The following is a 27,059-nucleotide window of genomic DNA, read 5'->3' on the forward strand; positions in this document are numbered from 1 at the left end:
TGTAGAGGCTTCAAAATTAAACATAGAAGAAATATTTCACATTATTATTTTTTTTCAATTTTATGACCACTTAGGATCACTGTAATCTCTGGTTAGTCCTCTTTCTTCGTTTATTCGCATCATTTCTCTTCCTTTCTTCCCAGTACCTTTTCATTCTGTCAGATCTTTCTTTTCTCAATTCATCTGAACAAACCTGTTGCCTTCTCCTAATTGTTTTTATAGATAAGATGCTCTTTCTGTCAGTGATGGTTTCCCTATAGATTTTTGTGCGATTTTTGACATCGTCAATAGTTAAATTTAGTTCCGATATGTCTTTTCTTATTTCCACAAGCCAAGGAATTGTGGCTCTGTCTGTTTTCGCACTCATGAATTTTTCAATAAGTCTTCTTAACAATCGATTCGCTGGGGTTCTAAGAATATTTCCAAAGAAAGAAATTCTCTTCTTGCGCATTGCGTCAGTTATTGGTTCGATTTCTCTATAAATCTGTTCTCTTGGAAGGAGTCTGAACTGGTTGTAAACTATATGTTTTTTGTTTATGCAGGTTCTAAGAATCCGTCTTTCAACTCTTCTTATAGTTTCTTTAATTCCATTTCCATCAATATTGAAAAGTGTTTCACTGCAATACATTGCTTGTGATCTTAGAACTGTCTTGTAGTGTTTCAGTTTTGTATGAATGGAAAGACTTTTTCTCTTATAAGTGTCCCTAGTTACATGCTGTCCCTTGGAAAGCTTTGAAATTCTGGCCTTCCATGAGGCCTTCTCACTAAGATTATATGTGATCGTCTCTCCTAGATATCTAAAACTGTCCACAATATCAATAAGACTTCCGTTAATATCAATTCTATTTATACACAAAGGATCAGTTATCATGAATTTCGTTTTTCGTAAGAAATCTTCAGTCCGACTTTTCCTGCTATTTCTTCCAAAGATGTTATTTGTTGCCGTGCTTCTGCTACTCCATTTGCAAGGAGAACAAAATCATCTGCAAAACCCAAGCAGTTAAGTTTGATGTTGTCTTTATGATAGCCAATTTGTATGGTTTCAGGATCAATTTCTCTCCATTTCCTAATGATGAATTCTAGAGCACAGTTAAAGAGTATTGGAGAGAGCCCATCGCCCTGTCTCAAGCCGGTTTTTATTCCACATTATTATTATATATGATTATACATTATTCTATCACATCACACTATTATTACTAAAATAGGAAATATTGACATATTACAAATATAATTTTGGAGAATAACCGAAAAACAAACTTAATTCTAGAACTCATTGTTATTGATTGTTCATTCTATTTTAGAAGCCTCTCGCTGATGACAAAACATGCATGATCAACATGTGTGTTGAAAATGCGTGTGTACACATGTTCATAATGCGTATCCTGTCGTTAGTGGCCAGCCTGAGATAGAAAAAAAATGAATAAAATACTCCCAGCAGAAATTATAGGAGGAAGAAACGGATAGAAGTAAGAAAATATAATATTTAAAAGAAATATTCAGTTACACGTTTTGAATAGTTTCATTAGAAGTCATGAAAAGAATATTTCTACTAAACCGGACCCAGACACTGTTATTGATATTATTAATTGGGAAAGCGGGTCATCCATTATCCGACAATTTGGTCCAACTAAGTTGGGCGACCACTTTGGATCTTTCACCACTCACACTTGGCTGGTTAGTCCAACATTTCCACTCACGTTCCAAATCGAAACTCAGTCGGACAAGTCAGTTAAACAGCTCCGACAGCACTCAGCCCCGCTCACAACAAGTGAATACTACTTGATGTACCTCAAGTTCAAGACAACATATCAAATAGCGAATGACACGCTTTAACCTAGCGCCGCAGTGTAGGATGGGTTTCTCACAGCTTGGCGTTGTTGTCATTTGAGATGGGTGTCTGGCTTGGTTGTGTTTCGGCCGCATTGCAGGATGACTGTTAACGGTTGCCGGAAGATCAACAGCTGGTTTTTTTTGTATTTTTCCGTGATAGAGAAATTCTGATTGCAGATTCGTTCTCAGCGACCCTAAGTTTAGTCTGAAGGCTCAGAATGTCAACAATGTTTTCAAATAATTAAAAATCATCATGAAAAGTCAAAGTAAGGGATCGCGGAAGTAGATATGTATCGATGCACTACTGAATCAATGCGTTTATTGGTGCAAAACTAAATTCCAATTCTATCGTACCTTAGTGATACGGAAGGTGTTGGGAAACCCAGTACTGGTCTCGGTGCGGTCGAAGAACTCCAGCATCCTTGGGAAGCGCATGAGCCGGTTGACTCGCGCCAGGACGGGACAGGGCACCCGCTTGGCGTTGCAGTAGTCCGGCGGCCACCACCAGTAGACGGCATCCGTCGGAAGGATGGAGGCCACGTCGTACACCCAGCACCAGGAGGCCAGGTAGTTGCCGCGTAGCAGCTTCGGGTCCTGGATCATTATGCCTTGGTCCAGGTAGCCTAAACATCAATACGAAAAAACAAATTATGAATAAGTTATTCAAGTATAAGGTCATTGATGGAGCAAAGAATGCAAAGCTGCTAGGTATCACTCTTGATCGGAGACTTACCTGGATCCCCCACATCAAAGATGTTTGTTCAAAGCTCAGCAGAGTGATTTACCTGCTTTGAAAGAATGTGGACCTGAGAACTATTTGAGAATGTGTTACTTTGCATTCTTTCAGAGCGTCTATACTTATGGATTGGTCTTGTGGGGTTGTGCTCCAGAAGTTCAAAGGGTGCTACTATTACAAAAGACGGCATTGCTTATCATCTCTGGTGCAGCTTAACTGGAGCACTGTAAGCCACTATTCATAAATGAAAATATTATGACCACTCGTGGTATGGTGGGTTTCAAACTCTTAATGGACGTGAGGAAGAACATTGACACTTATCATTGAAGAGAAGACATTACAATAGCTACAATACAAGGAATAGAATCAGAATAGACGTTCCCTTTACAAGATTGAGCAAGATTTTGACTAGTCCTGGCCACTTATCTGTAAAATTTTCCAATATCCTCCCTACTACAGTCAGGGAACCACCAATTTATTGTTCCATTCAGAAAAAGATTGGAGAATCTCCTTTCAAAGAATCCCATATATTCTTTTTATGAGTTCCTTCATCTGCCTGTTTTGGATTATTTTTAGACTAAAGTTTGTTTGTTATTTCATTTCTCTTGTGTGAGGTCTGCTTTTATTAATTCTGATAGTCCATAACATTATTATTATTTAGGTCTGATTCTATCAATTCTCATAGTGCCAATTACATTTTTTGTAATGTTCATTTTTTGTTTTTTGTTATAGATTAATGACGTTTATCGACTTGTTATATTTTTATCAACGTTTCCTATTGCATTGTTATTGCTTTAATGGAATAAAAGTATTCTTATTCATATTCTTATTTGAATACCAGAGAAGAGAGGGAAAACTATAAATGAGATATTTAGATCAACAGAATATATTCAGTTTTTGACAACACTACAGCCTATTTTTTCACAAATAATAGTTATTTTGAATATAAATTGAAATTTCAATTCGAGTACCCTTTTAAATTATTTTATCACGACATGTTTCGGCTACTAATGTCATTTTCAAGTTATTTGAATATAAATAAATACTGATTGAAGATTCTTATTTTTGATCATTATTATGTAATAATTTAAAAGGGTACTCAGATTTATATTTTTATTTATATTAGCCCCAAAGAAAAAGACAATAAAATGGTTATTCCGAATATTTTGGAAAGAAATGAATAATAATATATTTTTTAGAAGCCTTCACATGAAGAGGAAAAACTAAAAATTACTTGTACTTTCTGTGCTGTTGTGTCAATTTTACTTGATATCCATATTGAGTGGAAACTACTTGAAATTTTAAAAACCACTAATTCACTAATTGATTTATTAGTTACACAATTTGATATACAAGTTCCGATTTGACACAATTTCCAATCTCCAGTAACCTCTAAGATGTGTCTCCAAGTCAAATCCCTTGATTTATCAGAACGATTTGAGATACAAATTCCGGCTTTACTCCATTTTCAATTTCTAGTAGACTCAGCGACTGATTATGGATCACTAGGTTTGAAGATTTATAATTTATAATGTTGTAACAACTGAAAGTAGTATCTCAAATTATTTTAATAAATTCTTGACTTCAACAATATCTGGTAGTTTTCATTCAGTTATATCTCCGATCATCCACATTTTGTACTAAACGGCTTGCTCCACTCGCATGGGGACCAACTATGGACTCAGCCAAAAATGGGACCAGAAGCCTCGCTTCACTCGCCAGAGTCTTCAAACATTGACCTTGGTGAAATTTTTGTTATTATTATAATATATTCTTGTAGATAGATAGGTGAATCAACCAACGATTCAGAACCGGTGAGTCGAATTCAAAGTCTCACTGGTTTAGCTTAGGACGGTTCAAAATGTGTTAATATCACCAAGAATATTTTCATGCATTCATGAGTTTGCTCAGTATTTCCGTAAGTATTTCTTCAGGTTTCTTGGAAGCGTCTCCATCAGAACTTTAGCTGAGCTTAACCAGTTTGCTTTGAACTGTATATTGACCAATCCAAAATCAGAACAAAATAATATACTCTCCAACGAGATTTAAGGAACAGGGAAGAGCGAGGCAGAAAATGAGTGGGAAACAAAGATTCAATTATCGAAGCTCGAAATCCGATCCTACCATATAGAACATTCTGAACATAGGAAACAGGGAGAAATAAAAGTAAAAAAGTATTGAGTGCAGAAAAAGAGAGAGTTTAAAAGAGAGAAGTAAAGGAAGAAGTAAGTACGAGAGAGAAAATACGATAATAAAGGCTCTAAACTAGATCATTGGCCTACTCGTAGTCAATAAACATTTAATTCCTATTCAATTTGATACAAATTGAAAAGTAGAATAGATTGTAGAAAGTAAAACAGCAGAGGAAGTGGAAAATAGAACGAAGAGGAAAGTATAATAATCGAGATTCGGAATCAGATTCCAGCAAATACATTTCACAAGTTTACCCATGAGAAACTAATTAACGTCGACTTACATGAACTTCAACAGGGAGCCCTTTGCAAAATTTAATCCCAAGCATTCTAGCCTGTCAATGATAATTGCTTTCAATATGAAAGGGACTTGCCGGCAAACTTTGATTAAAGTCTCGTTTGCTGCATTCTTTTCACCCGTTAAAAAGCAACATTTCATAAGTAGCAGAGCTTTCACTGCTTACCACACAAATCATGCTTCCCCACAATGGTTGAACAATGAAAAAAGTTTATTTCATTACAAGCTGCTCCATACACAATTTTTTCATTATCTTTTATGTACTTATTGTCAACATGGATGACTTGTACAATATTTATGGAATTTCTTCGAATATCAAGGGAATTGATATTAAATTCTCCATTGTTTGTGAATATACACAATTTAAGAGATATAATATTCGTATACACTGAATCATTATAATCATTTGTAGTCATCCTATACTATTAATCGAGCAATTTCTGTTTATATGTTTCAATGCTTATATGTTTAGATGTTTGGATGTTTAGATGTTTAGATGTTTAGATGTTTAGATGTTTCGATGTTTAGATGTTTAGATGTTTAGATGTTTAGATGTTTAGATGTTTAGATGTTTAGATGTTTAGATGTTTAGATGTTTAGATGTTTAGATGTTTAGATGTTTAGATGTTTAGATGTTTAGATGTTTAGATGTTTGGATGTTCAGATGTTTGGATGTTCAGATGTTTAGATGTTTGGATGTTTAGATGTTTAGATGTTTAGATGTTTAGATGTTTAGATGTTTAGATGTTTAGATGTTTAGATGTTTAGATGTTTAGATGTTTAGATATTTAGATGTTTAGATGTTTGTATGTTTGTATTTCACCGGATCTTGAAAACGGCTCTAACGATTCTCACGAAATTTGGAACATAGTAGGTTTATGATATAAAAATTCGATTGCACTAGGCCTCATCCCTGAAAAATTCGCTGAACGACATTAGAAGTATCATTCATCCTTGGACAAACAGTTGAGACTTCCATCGTCTGTGGATAATAAAAAAGTGCGTCTGTGGAAAATCAAAATGTCACATCCCCGAAGTTCATAAGATGACGTATAGCACTGCTGTAAAATGAAAACTAATAAAATATATACAATAAAAATAAAATAAACACGATAATTTTGAAGAATTGTGTTCTGTTTATCAATAAATGAAAATAACGAGCGAAGCTCGGTGCCCCGATGTTTAACAAAATGTTTATAACTTAATCTTTATAGATTCTATTAGATTGAACATAATTTATCATACACATGATGAACATATCTTATCATACACATGATGAACATATCTTAGCATACACATGATGAACATATGTGTTTGTCAAGTTACGTTGAAACTAATAGAATCTATAAGGATTGAGCTATTAACATTCTGTTAGTAACTTTGGTGTAAACGCAGCTTTTTTATTAACATTTATATGTATGAATACTTTATATTGATAGTACTAAGCTTCATGAATATAGGGATAAAACATGTAACGAATTTCTCAATAGGGGGATGAAAATGTCAACATAAAAAACCAACACCAACAAATTTGTAATCCATTAGAAATCTAATCTCACAACCTGACTTCAATAGAATATTAATAAATGAAAGTAGCACTTTGAGGGCAGAGATTTTATTGATTTTTTTATTTATTTATTCATCTCATTTATTTACAAAATCATAAAACCAATATGAAACAGATCGATAGCCAACCAGCAGTCTGCCAGGTATTTGACTTTAAAGGACCTTAAAAATTCGACATCCTTGGATCTGCACAGCTGACTTCTCTTTGACCTACTTACTGCGGACCGATATGTGTGCGGCGGGTTGCCTATCTTTGAGGCGCTCTAGTATACAAGTAGTAGCAGAGAAATCTTCTATAATATTAATTATAATGCTATATTAATTCTGTGGTAGTAGCCTACTTTTTATTATAGAGCTCTTACAAAATCAACCAAATAATATATTGTTTTATTATAAGCTAAGTCATTCAGTTGATTAGATATTGAGATATCTTGTTCACGAACTAGAGTAAACACACAAACACACATATAGACCATACCCGAAAATCACTTTCTAGATTTCACCATAGAGAAACAATAGCATAAGTAGATATCCCATGGTATAGGGCGTTTATGTCGCAACTTTTACTGTTATCTCAAGCCGATAGTTTATGTAATTCTTTCTCGTGAAGCTCTGTGACACTGGTAGTCTCTCATATTGTGCCGTTCATACACTCTCACCCCAACAAAACAGTTAAATTCGACAATAATCGGCTTCAGATAACAGTAAAAGTTGCGACATAAACGCCCTATACCATGGAATATCTTCTTACGCTATCGTTTCTCTATGATATCACACACACATACATACCAGTACACAAAAACCAGATCTCCAGATCTCAGGTTGCTTCAAAACTGTGTTTTTTTTGGAAAGCAATATTTTCGTTACCTAGGTGAAAGTGCAATGAAAGTGGGAATTCACTTTTCCAGACTCATAAATGCTCAAAAAGTACAGAAATGTTGAGATTAGAGTAACCTTATGACTTTGTGGGAGTAATTGGAAATTAATACTTCCGTTACCTGTTTGGGTGTGCGAAGACTGTGAAAATCTATTATGGGACATTTTTCATTTATTTGCCTATTTATTTATCTATCACATTGTGTACAAATACTTAACATGACGAAAGGGTACAAAGCTTTGGCTCATGACCAAAACTGTCCCATTTCCAATATATACTATACTGTCCAAATTAAAATGTTGGTTATGTTACTTTTACTTTTCAAAATACAATATTACGCTCTTCAATACTGAGATAAACTAGCAAATTTGGAATCATAGATTTTTGGGCTCAGGAGATTCCAAAACGAACAGAGATCATCAAATTGGAGTAATTTCATGGCTTTGTGGAAGTAGTACATCCTTTTCCTACAGTAGTAAAACAAGGAAAGTGAAATGTGACAATATCTACATAGAATTGAACTTCAAAATGGTATGTTACAACATTTGATATGCATCTAGGATAATAAGGAAAGTGAAATATGACAATATCCAACTCACACAGCATTAATTACAACGTTGAACGTAGAAGGTGAATATGGCTCTAGGATAATTGAAAAAATGAAAATGTTTTATTGGCTGAAATATAAAATTACAACATCTTAGAAATACATAATAAAAGCAATACAAATTTTACAACATGAGAAAATACTATTACAAAAAAAAATGCAATTCCAATTGAGTATTTGCATCTCGAAGTACTAAACCTGTTTGAGATGGTGATATAAAATTGATTACAAAAGTATAGCGCTAAATTGTAATTACTTATAATACAATAAACTTGAGTATCTGGTCACCATACCAGGATTCTGGAGACCTTTCCAAGAAATAGATCACCAAAATCAGGACTTCAGATCTGATTGGAGGATGGAAAAGTGTAAAAGGATGACTCTCGGGGTGTGAGGGGAGGTGATAGACTACAAGCAACAGAGAAAGGAGAAGGGGACAGAGAAAAGAAAACAGAGGACAGGAAACAGGGAAAAGGAAAAAGGGAACAGGGAACTGTGAACAGGGGACAGTGAAGAGGGGCAGGAGTGACAGGGAAAATGAAACAGGGAACAGGGGACAAAAACAGGGGACAAGGGACTAGGGAACAGGGAACAGGGGACAGGGAACAGGGGACAGGGAACAGGGAACAGTGAACAGGGGACAGGGAACAGGGGACAGGGAACAGGGAACAGTGAACAGGGGACAGGGAACAGGGGACCGGGAACAAGGACAAGGGACTGGAGAGGAAGGAGAAGGGACATTAGAGACAGGACAAGGTTGCAAGAAAAATAGAGACGGCCTCCTCTGTTGTCGCCTATGGTTAGATTCATTTTCAACTCTCAGCAGCTGAATCCGTATGGAATAACATTGATGCTTACCATTGAACCAATGCTGACCGTTCAAAGTGAATCCTGCCATATAGATTTTGGCGTGTGGGAGTTGCCATGACAACGCGTCTGTCGATGGAATCAGCGCGGTGACGCGAGACAAACAAGAGCGACGAGAGAGAGAGTGAGTGTGAATCTGTATGCGAGAGGGTGAGAGAGCCTGAGTGAAAAAGATTGGGAGAAAGGAAGAGTGGGAGATGGAAGAGTAAGAGAGTGTAGGAGTGAGAGAGTCATGGGTAGAGATAGAGAGAGAGAGAATAGAATAGAATCGCTGCTTTTATTTGTACCTAGGAGGGCGAAGTTTGGGCTAATTAGTTGATTGAAAGAGAGAGTGAGAGAGAAATAAAAACTGAAGTTAGAGGGTGTGCAAGAGAAAAGTATCAATGAGACATGAGAGTTGATAGAGTGAAAAAAGTTGAGAGAGAGAGGAAAGTAAGAATAGAATAGGATGGATGAATATAAGATAAGATAAGATAAGATATTTATTGACAATTGTTACTAGGCTCTTGCCTATGGTAACATTTACAAAAATTGACATAATAAAATTAAATTAAACTTGAGAAATAAATTATTATTTTCAGTTTTGCATTAGTATTAATAATTACAAATATTGAAGAAAATAATATAGAGAGTAGTAGAGAGAGAATAAGAGTGTGAGAGGGAACGGGAGAGATTTGGATATTTGGGAGAAGAAATGGAGGAGGCTGTGGAAAGAGAGTAGGATGGAAGTAGAAGAATAAGAAATGGGACGACATGAGGGGGGGGGGAAAGAATTAGAAAATCCGTACTGAAACGAGGTAGATGCGGGAAAATGAAACATGGAAATTTAGAGGTAGAGAGGAGGAAGATAGAAAGATATAAGAGGGAAAAGGGGCGGAAGGATAAAGCAGAGAAACAAGGAGGAGTTTATTGTAGAAAAGTAAGAAAGAGAGGAGGTGGAGTGGAGAGAGATGAAGACAAGAAATTATTCGAGGTTAGAATAGTCTGTATTGAAAACTGGGCCACACCAGAAATACAGGACATGAAATGAGAGGTTATGCGAGATTTGAGAAGCACAAGTTGAAAAATCTGGTGAGGTACACTCACACAACTTTCCTTGCTCATTGAACTGTAAGCCCCATTCTAAAAAGAGAATAATTTAGGGGAATAACATAATGACGGTTGGCGGAAACATATTTGAAACTACGATCAGACTTCTATATATTTGTATATATAAGAGTACTTTTTCCTTTGTGTAAATTGTGAAATTTGATGATTTTTTTGAAAGTCGTCAAAACAGCTGTTCTACAGATGAAATATCTCGACTATGTGTTTTTTTTATGAACTGCTCCACCTACCTACCTCATGCACGAGAACGAGGATACAAAGTTCATTTCTCAAGGATGGGATGGACCCCCCATTAGTTTCCCAGAAAGGAGACTCATGCCAGATGATAGAGCTGATAAATAACTATACAGGGTATGAATTTGAAAAAAATCAGTCAAGTCATTTTTGAGAAAATCGTGAAAAACATGTTTTTTTAGTAATTATCCGCCATTTTTCTCAAGAATATTACGGAGCTCCTGCAATTCTCCCAGGAATGAGTCTCATGTCAGTTGATAGGGCTTATAAATAGCTATCCATGGTATAAATTTGAAGAAAATCGTTGGAGCCGTTTTCGAGGAAACCGTGAATAACATGGGTTTTTAGTGATTATCCGCCATTTTTCTCAAGAATATTACGGAGCTCCTGCAATTTTCCCAGAAATGAGACTCATGCCAGTTGATAGGGCTTATAAATAGCTATCCATGGTAAAAATTTGAAGATAATCGTTGAAGCCGTTTTCGAGAAAAACGTGAAAAACATGGTTTTTTAGTAATTATCCGCCATTCTGAATTCAATTTCATTGAATCTCTTATTGTCGAATCCTTATGGTATAAGGACCTAAAGTTTAAAATTTCAAGTCAATCGGTTTGATTAGGAATAGAGTTATCGTGTTCACAGACATACCCACATACACACATACACACATACACACACAGACCAACACCCAAAGATCATGTTTTTGGACTCAGGGGACCTTGAAACGTATGGAAAACTTGAAAATGGGTACCTTAATTATTTTTGGAAAGCAATACTTCCCTTACCTATGGTAATAGGTCAAGGAAAGTAAAAAGCAGGTGGGAGAGGGAGTAAATGAATAGAAAATAGTTTCTATGGAAGTTGAAGGAGAGAAGAAGATTGCTTGTGGATGGAGAGCGGAGGAGGGAGAAAATGTTTCAAGGAGATAATGCATATTATACTGTATGTAAGGAGGAACTCGGGGAATGGAAGAAAAAAAGGTGAAGTAGATAACAAGATCATAATAAGCAGATCTAAGGTGATTGATTGATTGATTGAGTACTTTATTTATGTAGATTACAATATATACTGGCTTATACACTTGTATACAATAGCTTACAATACAGCAAAGTTATAGATGAATTTACATAATATAGACTAACAAAATAACTATTGAACTCTATATGATATGAAAAAGCAATTTGTAATATAATAACTATAGATAATAATCATATTGTTATGCATCTACATAAATTGGCGGAGCTTTGGACATATCAATGTCCATTCTTTGGGAAGAATATTAAAAATATCCTCCCCACTAACTCTCTACCAAAACGTTAATTTCGTTATTTAAACTAAGGATTCATTTATTAATGGAAATATTGTAAAAGTTTTAATCAATATGAATATTGAAGAGAAAAAAAAAACAGAAAATTGATAAAGTTAAATAATTATATAGGTAGATAAGATCAAATAATTGATTAATAAAATGAAGTAGGCTGAAAGTAGGTCAGGGTTATCAAATTTCAGTAATATACAGCAGTATGCAGTGGATAATTGAAATAAAATGAGTTTATATAATATATATATATATATATATATATATATATATAATATATATATATATATATATATATATATATATACAATTCGTTCTATAACATGGTTTAAAGGTTTATATTGGTGGAATGGGTGAGGGATGGTTGTCATGTGATCGTTCTAGGGCCGGACAGTTTCAGTCATTTGTTCCAAAATATGTTTTTTTTAAAGTCAGGTTGAAGCTCGCTCGGCTCTCGATAGACCTGATAGAAACAGGAAGTGTATTCCATGCACGACAGGCACTGACTAAGAAGGATTTTGTGAAAATAGTAGTTCGATGATTGGGTATCCTTAAAGTACTTTCTCCGGTTCTAGTATGTGAAGCATCTATCCTCCTACCTTCAGAGACAAATTTGAAATCATCTTTAAAATAGTTCGGATTACCGTATTTCAAGATATCTCTAACAAGCTTGACTATTCGAAAAAGCCTCTGATCGGGAAGCTTCAATGTTGAACTAGCAATGTGGGCTGGGGTGATATGATCATGGCGTTGGAGAGAGTAGACGAAACGTAGACAATAATTTTGGCAACGCTGTAGTTTATCATTCAGAGTGACTTGCATATCATTAAGAACAGAATTACAATACATTAAATGTGGGAAGATGAGAGATTGAACCAATAATATAATGTTTCTAGGGAGGATATCGTGCATTTTCTTCAATGCATGCATGGCTGAGAATACCTTTTTACAAGTTTTGTTCACTTGTTCTGACCAGTCAAGAGTATTATTCATAATAATGCCTAAATTTTTAACTGAGCTACAGTAAGGAATGTCATTACCGTCTACACTAACTTTGTGAATCGATTCAAGGTCAATATTGTTTATAAGACGAGAATATCCAATTATAATGGGTTGTGTTTTGATGGGATTAAGCTTAAGGCCATTTTTCTTTGTCCATTCCACTATCGAATTGATATCCTGATTCATTATTCCAACTGTTTCATTAATTTTTGTTATGGGACCCTCAGTTGCCACATTGATGAACTCAGAGCAATCTTCCGTTTTCAGGACTTCAATATAATCGGAATTTCCGAATCATTTTTGAAGCCTAGTATTTCATCAAATTTTGTTGCATTGCCTGGATATAATCTTTTCCGGAATGATAGATTAAATAAAGCTTGTGGGGGTGTAGCAATTTATGTGAAAGATGGTATCAAAACAAAAGTTTTAATCACATCTAAACAAGAGTATTGTTCCAGACCAGAGTTTATGCTACTTGAATTATCCTTATCTAGTAATGATAAATTACTCGTTGGTATCTGTTATCGCCCACCAAAAATAGGTCATTTCACAGATTTCGAAAATGCCTTGCTTTCTCTTATGCCTTGTTATAACCGTATACTAGTTATGGGGGATATGAACACCGACTTGAACATGACGAATCGTAACTTTGACTACTTTCAACTGACTACAATTTTCCAATGCCTAAACATGACTATTTTACCCCTCGATCCAACTCATCATACTAATGAATCAGACACACTCATTGACCTTCTCATTGTTAGTGATCCCAATGAGGTTGTTCAAGCAGGCCAAATCTCAGTCCCAGCTATTTCTAGACATGATTTGATCTACTGTGTACTTTCCCATAAGATACCCAAGCCAGAACAGAAAATTATCACTTATAGAGACTTCAAAAACTTTGATGAAGCCGCCTTCCTGACTGATGTGGCTCAGACTCCATGGCATCAAATTGAAGCATTACCCTCAGTTGATGACATGGTCAAGACTTTCGAGAATTGGACTTTGACTTTGTATGACAAACATGCACCTTATGTGACAAGGAGGATTAATAGAAAACGACGAGTACCGTGGATGACTGAAGACATACTTAAGATGATGGGACGTAGAGACAAAGCACATAGAAAATTTAAAAAGACATTTGACTTGGACAGTTTGATAGAGTATAGGAGCCTTAGAAATAGGGTTAAGCAGGAATTACGGAACTCAAAGATTAGGTATTTGAATTCGTTTATGACAAAAAATAGACAAGACTCTAAATCACTTTGGCAGGGAATAAAAGAATTTGGGCTTGGCAAACAGAAATCGAATCCACAAATTGACTTACCATTGAATAATATAAATGACCATTTCGTTTCACACTCTAACCAACGCGACGAAGTTGTCATTGCTAATCATATAGATGATCTTGAAGAGCAGGTTACAAACTTAGATTTACCAATCACTGATCAATTTCATTTCCATCCAATCTCAGAAGAAGACACTTTCAGAGCAATTCAACGTATTCATAGTAATGCTACGGGTGTAGACAAAATTCCTATTAAATTTATCAAGAAGATGTTATTTGCTGTTTTACCAACCATTACATACATTTTCAACAAGTCACTTGAAGAAGGCATTTTCCCTGAAAACTGGAAGTTTGCTCTGATTCGCCCTCTAAATAAAGTTCCATCACCCAATAAAGTTGAGGATTTTAGACCAATCAGTATTTTACCTGCATTGTCCAAAGTGCTAGAAAGACTCATTCATGCTCAAGTTGTAAAATTTCTAGACAACAATAGTAAGCTTCATAACTTTCAATCAGGCTTTAGAAAATTCCATTCAACTGAGACAGCTCTGCTTCGTGTCACTGATGATATAAGGTTAGCTATGGACCAAAGAAAATGCACCATCCTCACCCTATTTGATTTTTCTAAAGCATTCGATACTGTTGATCATACAGTCCTTCTGAATAAGTTGGCTATTCTTGGTTTCAGTCACAACTCGTTAGTTTGGTTTAAATCCTATCTATGTGGTAGGAAACAATGTGTATCTGTCGGTGACAAAAAGTCAACTTGGAAAAACGTTATGCATGGAGTACCACAAGGTTCAATTTTGCAATTTTTGGTGAAGAAGATACGATAATTTCAAAAGGAGTTGAGATAGGAGGATGTTGACGGAGCAGTAAAGTAAGTTTCAAAATGTGGTGCGATAACTGATCAAGAGACAAAAAACCAGAAGAAAATAATATAATGAATGAGAAGTACAGAAATAGAGGGATGAATAGAACAAATATGAAAAAGAGAGAAAAAAGATTGGAGCAGAAAATCGTGCGCGTCGAATTATTCTTGCGAACTTGACACGCGCGGCTGCCGGTGAGCTCGCGTGCGGAGGAGCGTGCGTGCCAGATAACACACCCCTCCCCATCTCATCAACCACCCCCTCATCCCCTCAAAAGGCACGGTCCACAGAACTCTCATTCATAAAGTTGAGACCAACCGCGATGAAGAAAAACACCTCCTCGCAAATTCTATTATTGAGTCGCTAAAACTTGGTTGCTTGCTGACTCCTTCTTCTTGTACACTTCCTCCTTCTCTTCCTCCTCTCCATCATCACAAACCTCTTCCTCCTCTTCTTCCTTTTCCTCCTCTTCTTCCTCCCTCATCTTCCTCCTTTTCATCCTCTTCCTCCTCTTCCTTTTATTCCTCTACCTATTCTCCATATTCCTGCTCTTCCTCATTTCTCTCCTCTTCCTTCTCTTCCTCACCTTCCTCCCTCATCTTCATCTTCCTCCACTATCTTTTTTTCATTTTCCTCTTTGCACTAGTTTCATTTTCCTCTATCTTTTTAGTTAGTTCTATGTAGCCTGGGTGTGGAAACACCGGCATCAATCTGATATTATGAGCGTTCCACAAAACGTCAAAACGTTCACAATGTATATAGTAAAATGTAATAGTTCCAATGACTGATTGAGGGAATCCTCCAATTCATCCATATCATAATAACATTCTAGTGCAGTCATAGTCTATCTTGCACAATTCCTTGAGAGATTCTCAATAATAATCTACTCTTTCTTGTATCATTCAAGTTATTGATTTGTTCCGTTAGATGCTGAATAAATGAATGAATGAATAAATTATGAATGATTGTCCACATTCAAGATTCACATTGAATACACACTCTTCATTTTTCTCAAAATAATACTTTTTCTTCAAAAACTGTACCCTTCTATACTTGAATATTATTCCAATGAATATTTAACAATAAATATTTTTGCCATTGTTTATCCTATTGCTCTTTAAACTCATGCATCCCTCACCATTCGATACTATTTACAGAATAAAAGTTCGAAAAAGTCGATAATGTCTCCCTCTTCTTCACCGATTTCTCAATGTGTCTATTATCATAGAGAAACAATAGCGTAAATAGATATCTCATGGTATAGGGAATTTATGTCGCAACTTTTACTGTTATCTCAAGCCGATTACTGTTGATTATTGTCCATTTTTACTGTTTTGTTGGGGATATAGTGCATGAACGGCACAATTTGAAAGACTAACAGCATCACACAGCTGCATAGGAAAGAACTACGTGAACTATCGGCTTGGGATAACAGTAAAAGTTGCGACATAAACGCCCTATACCATGGGATATCTACTTATGCTATCGTTTCTCTATGCTATTATTCTCAAATCAAGTCCACTGAACAACTATGTGATAATAAATTCTTGATGTTCTCGGATTTATAGATATAGGCCAAGTAGTTGTTGAACTGACAAATAATAAAACAGAAAAAAACTGAAATGAAAGAAGAAAACACAAAAATTAATTTCATTGACCTATCCTAAACGACAAATAATAAAGCATAAAAAAAACTGAAATGATGGAAGAAAACACAAAAATTAATTTCATTAACCTATCCCAAACGACAAATAATAAAACAAAAAAAACTCAAATGATGAAACAAAACACAAAAATTAATTTCATTAACCTATCTTAAACGACAAATAATAAAACAGAAAAAAACTGAAATGATAGAAGAAAAAACAAAAATTAATTTCATTACCCTATCCTAAACGACAAATGATAAAACAGAAAAAACTCAAATGATGAAAGAAAACACAAGAATTAATTTCATTAACCTCTCCTAAACGACAAATAATCAAGCATAAAAAAACTGAAATGATGGAAGAAAACACAAAAATTAATTTCATTAACCTATCCTAAACGACAAATAATAAAGCATAAAAAAAACTGAAATGATAGAAGAAAACACAAAAATTAATTCCATTAACCCATCCTGAATGACAAATAATAAAACAGAAAAAAACTGAAATGATAGAAGAAAACACAAAAATTAATTCCATTAACCTATCCTAAACGACAAATAATAAAACAGAAAAAAAACTGAAATGATAGAAGAAAACACAAAAATTAATTCCATTAACCTATCCTAAACGACAAATAATAAAACAGAAAAAAAACTGAAATGATAGAAGAAAACACAAAAATTAATTCCATTAACCTATCCTAAACGACAAATAATAAAACAGAAAAAAAACTGAAATGATAGAAGAAAACACAAAAATTAATTCCATTAACCTATCCTAAACGACAAATAATAAAACAGAAAAAAAACTGAAATGATAGAAGAAAACACAAAAATTAATTTTATTAACCTATCCCAAACGACAAAAAAAATAAAACAGAAAAAACCGAAATGATAGAAGAAAACACAAAAATTTATTTCATTAACCTATCCTAAACGACAAATAATGAAGCATAAAAAAACTGAAATGATAGAAGAAAACACAAAAATTAATTCCATTAACCTATACTAAACAAGACTCCTCTTAGTTTTCTTGTGAGTGTTGAAAGGCTTTTTGTTGGGGAGGTGCTCTTCAATTACTGCATAGCTGAGTACGCTGAATCTTGGAGGGATGTTCACGCGAAAAAAAACCCTAGAAAAGCTACAGAGAATTCCTGAATGGAAACACAGAGTGCTCAACGCACCCTGAAGGCAGCCGAAAAAACTCCGTTTTACTGAGATTCAGCTGGAACTGTCAGGACTCCTGGGTAATGATATCTACGCTTCCCATTCAGATAATGCTGACAGTATGAAGCGAATCTCACTGTAAAAACTGCTATAAGTTATAAAATTCTCCCCGTGCCTGCTCCAAAAAATCCTACACGGGGTTTATTTACGCCTGTGTATTTTTCTCCCTTCTTTCTTGTCTACTCGTTTCTAGTACCTCTCCCTCTTCCTTCAGACTGTTATCAAAGCCGGTCTCTTGTTAGAATCGGGGAAAGAGTAACCGCGCCGTAAAAAGGCGAATAAAGAGTTGTATGGATGATTGCTCCGTGTTGGTTGCAAGGGCAAAGCAGTGTTACGGTTTCTATTGACGGAAGAAATAGACCATCAAAATGCTGATAAAATCCAGGGATTGAGTTGAATGTTGGCTACATGGATTTGCATTATTGCGACAAAGGATCAATTGAGGGGCCTTCAGTGTTTTCATAAACACGGTTATAGGAAATAATTCCTGAGAAAGATTATATTGAATAGATTGGGATTGATTTATAGCGAGATCAGTGATTCCACTTCAATAATCCATACTAACATGATGACCCAATTCCTTTCTTTTAAGATCAGGAGTCTTAGGCCCAGTTGCACAAAAGCCCGTTAAATTTTAACCGTGATTAATTCCGCGAGAACCAATCAGAGAAGCCATTTTATCAAAAACGCATTCTCTGATTGGTTCTTGTGAAGTTGATCACGGTTAAAATTTAACCGGCTTTTGTGCAACCGGGTTTCAGAGATTCATCTCTTTTTAAATGCCCACATAAGCTCATAGGTTTGTGCTTGGGTAATAAGTGAGAGGGATGATGATGAGAGATAACAACTACTTTTCAAGGTAGTCGGGACCGTCGGTTTATCGTCTCCTACGAAAGAAGGTGTTGACGTATCTATGTGATTTGTGCTGTGGTCAAAAACTTTTGCCCCGGTCGAGATTCGAACTCGGGTTCTCTTGATTATTAGACCGCTGCGTTATCACTTACTACAACGAGCCACCCAAAGCTCAATCTGTCAATTGAAAGACTCCAAAAATAGTCATTCATCGAATATCTGATGAATAAGTGAATGTTTCCAAATTGGTTAAACATGACATGACCAATATTTTGATATTTGGATGAAATTCAATTCAATTCAATTCAATTTCAATTTATTAAAAACACACAAAACAAGACAAAACAAAATTACAAAGAATCACGAAACAAATAAAACACAATAAAATGTGACAAATATAAAAAACCATGGGCTTTGTGGTTGGGTGTGTTGGAGAAGAGAGAAAAAGAGAGGAAGATACCTAGCCAACTATGGTTTCCCATGTAATAGGCAGGCAAAGAAGAGAAGAGAAGTAATGAGGAAAAAAGGGAAGGGAGAAATGGGGGGACGGAAGAAATCAGAGGAATAGGTACTCAAAATGAAGGTGAGCGAGTCCACTGAAAAATGAAAAAACTAAAGAAAAAGCAATGCTGGAGCAAAAAACTCGAGTCATACATCTAAATGGGAAAAAGAAATTACTATATGTCCAGTTTTTTCATATCCAGTTTAATTTTTCCGCTGATCTTATTGTCCATGAGAAAGTGATTTGGAATGAGGTTATTATTTTAGTACCTATGTGAATAAATTAACTGCCTCCTTATACATTCAATATAAGTGTTCTAGGTTACATATTTGTTAGCAGTGGCCCTTAGATTATAATAATTAAGTGTAGAGTTTATTGTGAGAGGAAAATCGGATCTATATTTTATTAAGTACTTGGTTTCTATGTATAATTGACGTATAGTCATGACCTCAAAATCACTAAAAACCATATCCGTTGGATAGAGCCTGGGTTTGCCTAATATAGTTTTAATTAACAGTTTTTGTGCTAATTATTGAAAGCGTTATTCAGTGATCGCTTTAATATACAATAGAAGCTCATATTCAGCAAAATAAGATTCAATTTTATCAAGAACTGAGGCAGCTGGGTAACTATTTTTGTTCCTTTCACAATAATTCGTAGTTGAGAATGATATTGCATGTATCAATGTATAAATAAATAAATAAATAAATAATAGTGTGATGCATCGAACATACAGAATAGGGAAACTAAGCAAATGCAGTCAAGGCTTTTTGGAGAAAGGTCTCTTGAGATGGGACTGCTCAAGCGTTATCCAGTGATAGTTTTGATATACAATAGAAGCATTATTTTCTTTGAAAAATTAGCTTCAACATCACCAAACACTGAGACTGATTCGATGCTAACAGTTTAACACTTCAGGGATACAGATTAGGAAAACAATAAACAAATACATTCGAGGATTTCTGGAAGAAGGTCTCTTGAGATGAGGTTGCTAAAGCGTTATTCAGTGATAGTCTTGATATACTGTTTTTATCTATTTTGATAATATACTGTTAGAAGCTCATTTTCTTTGAAAAATTAGCTTCAATATCACCAAACACTGAGACTGATTCGATGCTAACAGTGTATTAAATTGGGAATACTGAGTAGAAAAACAATGGACAAATATTATTTATTTCCTCCTTGTATTTATCATACAAGTTGGCATTATTAGAATGATATATAATTTCGAATGATCATTGAAATTTGTATTCTGGTTATCATGTCTAGAAAGATCATTCAAAGTATCGCTTCAATAAACAGTCAAGACTTGTCTAGAGATACGTTCCTGTCAATTTGGCAATAATTAACTAGTTAGTAGGACTGGACTTCTTTCAACAAGGGCCAAACTGTAACTGAACAAGAACCAATCAAACCAGACTACAGTGAATGATGATATGATATTATAGAGCTTCAAAATATATAAATCCTCTAAAAATTTAGATGATAAGTGAAGTTGATTTTCGTACAGATTCACGCGCCGCGAATATGAGCAATTTACTTTTAATAAGCTGATGCCAAGCTTTTCATATCTATATCTTTTACCGTTTATGTAAAAATACAGATATAGTCAGCTGATTAAAAGTGGATTGCTCATGTTCGCGGCTCGTATATCTGTACGCACCTTAAGAGCAAACTGTAATGAAAGTACAACTGGACTCCCCTTCAACAGGGGACGAACTGTAACTTATCAACTACCATACAAACCAGACTACAGTAAATAAGGATATAATACTGTAGAGCTTCAAAATATATGTACAGTGAGAAGGGATATACTATTATATAACTTCGAAATATTTTAAATCCTCTAAAAAATTATAAAATAAGTGATCTTGATTTTTTAAGAGCAAACTGTGATGAAAGAACACTATGATGCACGCTACAATCTGGTGTGTAGTTCCTTCCACTTGCGTCTTTTGACCAAATATGTCAGTGACACATACCTGTGGCAAATCCTGTGGAGACTGTTGAAAGCAAGATGGATGACGGACAATTGTCACCAACTGTCGAGGCCTACTGTCCAGTGTTCACAAGAACTCTCCTACTAAGCTCTACTCAACAGACAACCCATTTATTTCAAATGGTCTCTCGGCTTTAATCAAAGTGAGGAACCTCAAGGATGAGAACGCGGTAGAAACATGTCCTGTGTTGAGTGTTCAGAGGATGAAAAATGGGATGGAATAAGAAGAAATAATTGGAACAAAGAGTGATGGGGAAGTAACCTTGACCCGGTAATCAGATTTATAAGCCTCGTTCTCAGAAATAATGATCAGAGTAGGGTAAAGTTCACTAGAACTAGACTATGTATAGAATGATTCCATACATCTATTCATCAATTTCATTCATTGTACAAAACACTATTCATCACATTGTGTAGAAATACTTAACATGAGGAAAGGCACAACAGGCTCATGCCCAAAACTGTCCCATTTCCAATTTATACTATACTGTCCAAATCAAAATGTTGATTATGTCACTTTCCCTTTTCAAATTACAATTTACATTCTTCAATACTCAGATAAACGAGCAAATTTTGAATCAAATAGATACTATTAGAGTCTGAAATTGAAAAATCTAGAACAGTAACTATAATCCTATTATAATTATTGAGACCACAGTTTATTATCATTTGAATGTTTACTCTATGATCAAACTGTACTCTTTGAATGAGAAAGGCTTAGAAATTGTCAAAAACCACTGATTTATTGATAATTAGAAAGACCGGTTTCGGTTATTACACCATTGTCAATCTCTGATAAACAGTATGTTCTTTCGGAGTTTATCAGAGATTGACAATGGTGTAATAACCGAAACCGGTCTTTCTAATTATCAACGAATCAGTGGTTTTTTGACAATTTCTTAGTCTTTTCCATTCAATATGAATTATTACCACAATATCAACTTCTCAACCACACAAAAAGTGAAACTGTACTCTAGCTGTAAATCTGTACTGGCATGCTACATATCGGATCCCTCAAAATCATTTGAAACTCTTCAAACAATATCAAATCTCAATTATTGACTTCTATGATAATGTATACTTCTATAATTGTTTGTTGGAAATTCATGAGTTGATAGATCAAGGAGATGAACATTGGATCGACTAGATGACCTATTTCATATTGATGCAATACTAGATATCGATCTGGTCAAACACTATACTCTACCAAACAATAGTCTACAATATACAATACCTCAAAATGAAACAATTAACAAAGTATACTTTTTTTCTAAGAATACTGTATAATTTACTATGAGCTACTATATAATACAATTGTATGAGAATTTGTACATGAGCCGATAATCAAGAAGGAGAACATTGAATATACTAGATCAGCTATCATATTGATACAATACTAGATATTGATCTAGTCATATACTACACAACAGAATGATGTAATCAACAAAGTATACATTTTCTCTTAGAATAATATGATTTATTATCTACTATCAGCTATTTATTTATTTATTTATTTATTTATTCACACACACACACACATAAGATACATCAATATGAAATAAAAATTGATCACATCAATAAAAAAACATTACAGTATAAAATAAATAACATAAATATGACAACACATTACAATATTAGAAGGCAAATTATACATGTTATGTGGTGAAGAAGGGTAGAGGATCAAAAGTTCTTCCAGCTATGGCTATCCATGTCATAGGAAGGCTTTTGATCCTTGGAATTTTTGGAAAGGATTGGGAAAGGTATGTGATAGAGCATGTGCCGGGCACTCTCTTTAATTCAGGCCTTTTCCCAAGTTATAATAGTAAATTTAATACGCAATAGACTAGAGCCATTATTGTAAGTGAGTTAGCGAAATAAATTATTTTCTCTCTCTATTATGAACGGCCATGACTTCGAGTTTCCCATGATAGATATTTAAAAATTGTGGCTCCGAGTCGTCGAGGAATGTAGATTATGGAATTATCTCTAAAACTTAGCCTTCTTGTCGCGACATAAAATGCGATAAGTTGGAAAACAGCAAGCATTGAAATTATAACAAACTACCGATTTTGCAGTTACTATTTGGTCCAAAGGCTGTAGAAGCCACGCGACGATTGGTCAAATTGATTCCATTCGCCCAATAGGAGACCTGTTTCTAAATACAGTAGTGGGGATTCCCCAGTCGAGAGACCAGATTACGTTCCGGAGGACACTTTGCTAGGAGCACTACGAGAGTAAAGATGTAGTCACTATGTTTCCCCCTTTTTGGGCAGGTTTATAAGTTTATTTCAGTAGTTAATGTAGGAGCTAGTTTTATTTTTTATTAATGTTTAAATTTACTAGTAGTGCCATGTCCTGAAAGGTTTAATTGTGTTTCTTCATCATGTACGAATAATTGTTTCTTCAAATAACCGCTAAGGTACGTAAACTAAGGTTAAAATATAATTAATTAAGTGAAACTTCAATCAAAAGATTTTATCAACAAAGCCTGTTATTTTTCAAGTTAATAATATTGATTGAGAATAATCCTTTTGATTTTATTAGTGATGGAAGATACTTATAATTTTTTCTACAGAAGTATAGAAAGTTTTCAGTTACGTTACATTTGAGTTATTGTTCCTGGAGATATATTATCGTAGAGTATTGCTGAAAGTCAGGAAGATAGCCTTTAAATTGAAATGAAACTTTTAAGAATTGTTCATATTGAGTTTATGACATTTTTTAATTTATATTTTTCAGACTCTGTTTTCTTATGTCATTAAGGCTTTTGAATGATTTAGTAAATTTTTTATGATAGAAATCTTAATAGATGAAGAAGAAAGTTTTTCTTCTCCAGGAAATTAATATTAATGAATGTTCAAATTTTAATACAATTTAAATTATTTTCTATGTGTCTACTAATTTTATTTAATTAAGGGTGAATCTTATAAGGCAAACATTATCTTTCCTTAAAGTGAAATTTTCAATATTTTTTTCTTTTATTGTGTTATAAAGTGTCTTGTTTTATTAGGTGATAAATTCATAATTTCAGTTGATACTAGTTTTTGGACTTGTATTTGTAGGTAAATCAAATCATAAACTCTGGAATGTTCATTTTTAATTAAGGTTCTGAGCAGTTTTGGGCGAATGCCCGTTATTTACACTTGGATTGCGTCCTATAGTTCATAAATAATAAATAAAATAAATGTTGGCTGGCGCACAAGTTTCCAACAATACTAGCCGAGCTACTATATGAAAAATTATATTTGATTTCGCAAACCAAACGAAAAATATCATATAAGTTAGCATCATTTCAATTTGAATTATTTGTGAAGAAAGATCCATTAATTCTGATAAAAGGAATCAGTAGTTTAAAGATAAAAATCTATATAAAATGAGGATTCAAAGAATGAGAGAATTTAATTAATTGTAATCAATAGATAACTCCTGTTTTAGCTTTTGATGAATTGTAGGAAGAGTTAGAAATTAATGCTGTAATACATTTATTTACAGCGGTTCATGTGTGTCCCCAAACCAACTTCTTGTACTACCACCCCTTTGGTTCCGCAACTTTATGTAAAACCGCTTCAAGACACCCGTTCAGACGACAGGTCTAGGGACGTAAGAGGACGTCGCCGTCAAGCCAAATTCAACCGGTAAAAGCTCACCGCCAAAAACAAGGTACTGTAACCCCGACGATAAAGCAACGTACAAACCAACGAAAGTGCAGTGTAGTGAAACAAAGGTTCATTCGAGAATGTCAATAAAAAGTGGGGATTCAAAATTATTATGAAATGGGTTATATGGGTTACTATCGACGAAATTTGGGTTCAACGGGTTTTTTCTTTCTTGAGTGATTTCATGTTGAAATTGATTGGTTATTTGATGACTGATATTGTTTGGTTTTGTGACGTATTGCTATCTAAACGGGGATAGTAATGCGCCCCCGAATCAGATGAAGAATGTCAACAAAGTAACATGAAATTGTTGTTTCTGTTGTTCGATTTTAGTTGCCAATGTTTATTGAAACTGTTTGTATTTTTCAATTATTTCAAATTGTAGTGATTTTCTATAGTATAAACCTATTAAATCAGGCATGGCAAGATTAATTGAAGTTTTCTTGACTCTAGCCCGTTCACCTGCATGAATTAGGTATAGACTCAGGTATTTTCTAGATGTGTCGGCCTATTTCTAAATTCTAAATTTTATTCAAAATTATCTTATCTATTATCTTTTAAAAAGTGCAGGCACAAGCACAAGTAGGGGAAGTGAGCGCACTAATCAGAAAAGTTCTCTGTTAAACTTTCTCAAAGGTAGAAGAAGTAGTTAATTCTGATCCAAGCATTGATATCTGTGTTTTACTTTTTTTGTTATCTTGGCACAGCTAATAATTTGTTCAGGAATTTTATTTATAATTTTAGTGCTTAATGAGTTGCCTTCTAATATTTTCAATGTTAGTATGATAGATTAGGTACTTATTAGAGGTGGGTCTTAAATTGTATTGATTATTGATAGTATTATTAGTGCAAATAAAATTATTTTTATATTTAAATAATATATACTTCACTACATTCATTACTATCAGCTATTATATAACAAAGGAATATCATATTGATACAATACAAGATATTGATCTAGTCATAATACTATACAGTAGAATGATATATAATCAACAAAGTATACATTTTCTCTGAGATTACTATAATTTATGATCTACTATCAGCTATTATATAACACAATTGAATGGTAATTCGTAGTGTAGCATCAAAATCATTCCTCGGAAACGTATTCCACGAAGCTACATTATTCAGCTTCTCGATTTGAACTGTGAAGTGGAGCGAGTTCTGGATAGAAATGCCAGATTTTAATGTTAACATAATAATGCTTTTGATTCTACATATTAATGCAGCTATCGTCGCTTCGTTTCCTGGAACCGATTCCCTTCATACTCTTCTATAATTGAGACAATCAATTGGATTTGCAGCTCCATAAATTTGCTTCAAGCGTAGAATCGTAGAAACCAATTAATGATTTTGAATATAAGATGACGTAGTTTTGATTTTTAGTGATTGATTATGAGAGTAAAATTGCAAAATCGAGGTAGAGAGTGTGATGAGTGAGAGAGTATAAGGGAGAGAGGAACAGTGAGATATTTATACCAATATTTTTGATCGAATACATATTTTTTATAAATAGGTGAGGATAGAGATTTGGACAGTTAGATAGATAGTGATGGAGAGAGATAGATAGAGAGAGAGAGAGAGAGAGAGAGATAGATAGAGAGAGAGTGAGAGAGAGAGGAAGAGAGAGAGTATGAGAGAGAGAGAGTGACTAACAATATTAAATTACGATTTTTTTTGATCGAGTACATATTACTTATGAAGAGTTAGAGATAGAAATTTGGAAAGATAGAGAGATAGTGATGGAGAGAGAGATAGATAGAGAGAGAGAGAGAGAGAGAGAGTGAAAGAGAGTGACTAACAAGAGACAGGAGTTGATGGAGGATGTAAACGACAGTGATAACGTATTCAGCTGGCAATTTGCCTTCTCATCACTGCCGCTCCAGTGCAGAGACAATTTTTATCCGGTTGCCATGACAACCGACGTCAACGCGCTTCCAAACATTCTCTGCTCTACTATTTAATTCAGTCGTCTCAGACGCGGAAACGAATGCCGACTCAAGGCTGACGAAAGACACGACAAAGGAGGCGGGAATCCGGAATGGAAGGGAGGTGCCAAGGAGGATGGATTGGAGGGAGGGTGGAGGTGCAAAGGAGGAGTAGGAGGAGGTATAGGGGAAGGATGAGGGAGATCATATTATTAAGATTCAGATTATTATAATTATAATATGTTGGCTTATATAGGTACTATGCTCTGCGGGACATAGAAAGAGGAGGCTAAGAAGGAGAGAGTTTTGAATGGAAGGGAGGAGGAGGTAGGGGTGCAAGCTAGGAGTAGGAGAAGGTATAGGGGAAGGATGAGGGAGATCATATTATTAAGATTCAGATCTAATTAAGATGTGAATTATTATATAATATGTTGGCTTATATACTAAGCT

The 27,059-nt window shown here is 34.6% G+C and overlaps 1 protein-coding gene across 1 annotated transcript in view; it reads right to left on the reverse strand.

Moving 5' to 3' along the window:
* Window positions 1–27,059, reverse strand: part of LOC111057992 (cyclic nucleotide-gated cation channel subunit A-like) — a 289,690-nt gene that overhangs the window by 144,557 nt on the left and 118,074 nt on the right. The window contains exon 6 of the mRNA XM_039431598.1: window positions 2,185–2,453. Within this exon, the coding sequence (XP_039287532.1) occupies window positions 2,185–2,453 (269 nt within the window). The remainder of the gene's footprint in view (window positions 1–2,184; window positions 2,454–27,059) is intronic.

This window comes from Nilaparvata lugens, chromosome 6 (genome assembly GCF_014356525.2).
Source record: "Nilaparvata lugens isolate BPH chromosome 6, ASM1435652v1, whole genome shotgun sequence".
Taxonomy (NCBI): domain Eukaryota; kingdom Metazoa; phylum Arthropoda; class Insecta; order Hemiptera; family Delphacidae; genus Nilaparvata; species Nilaparvata lugens.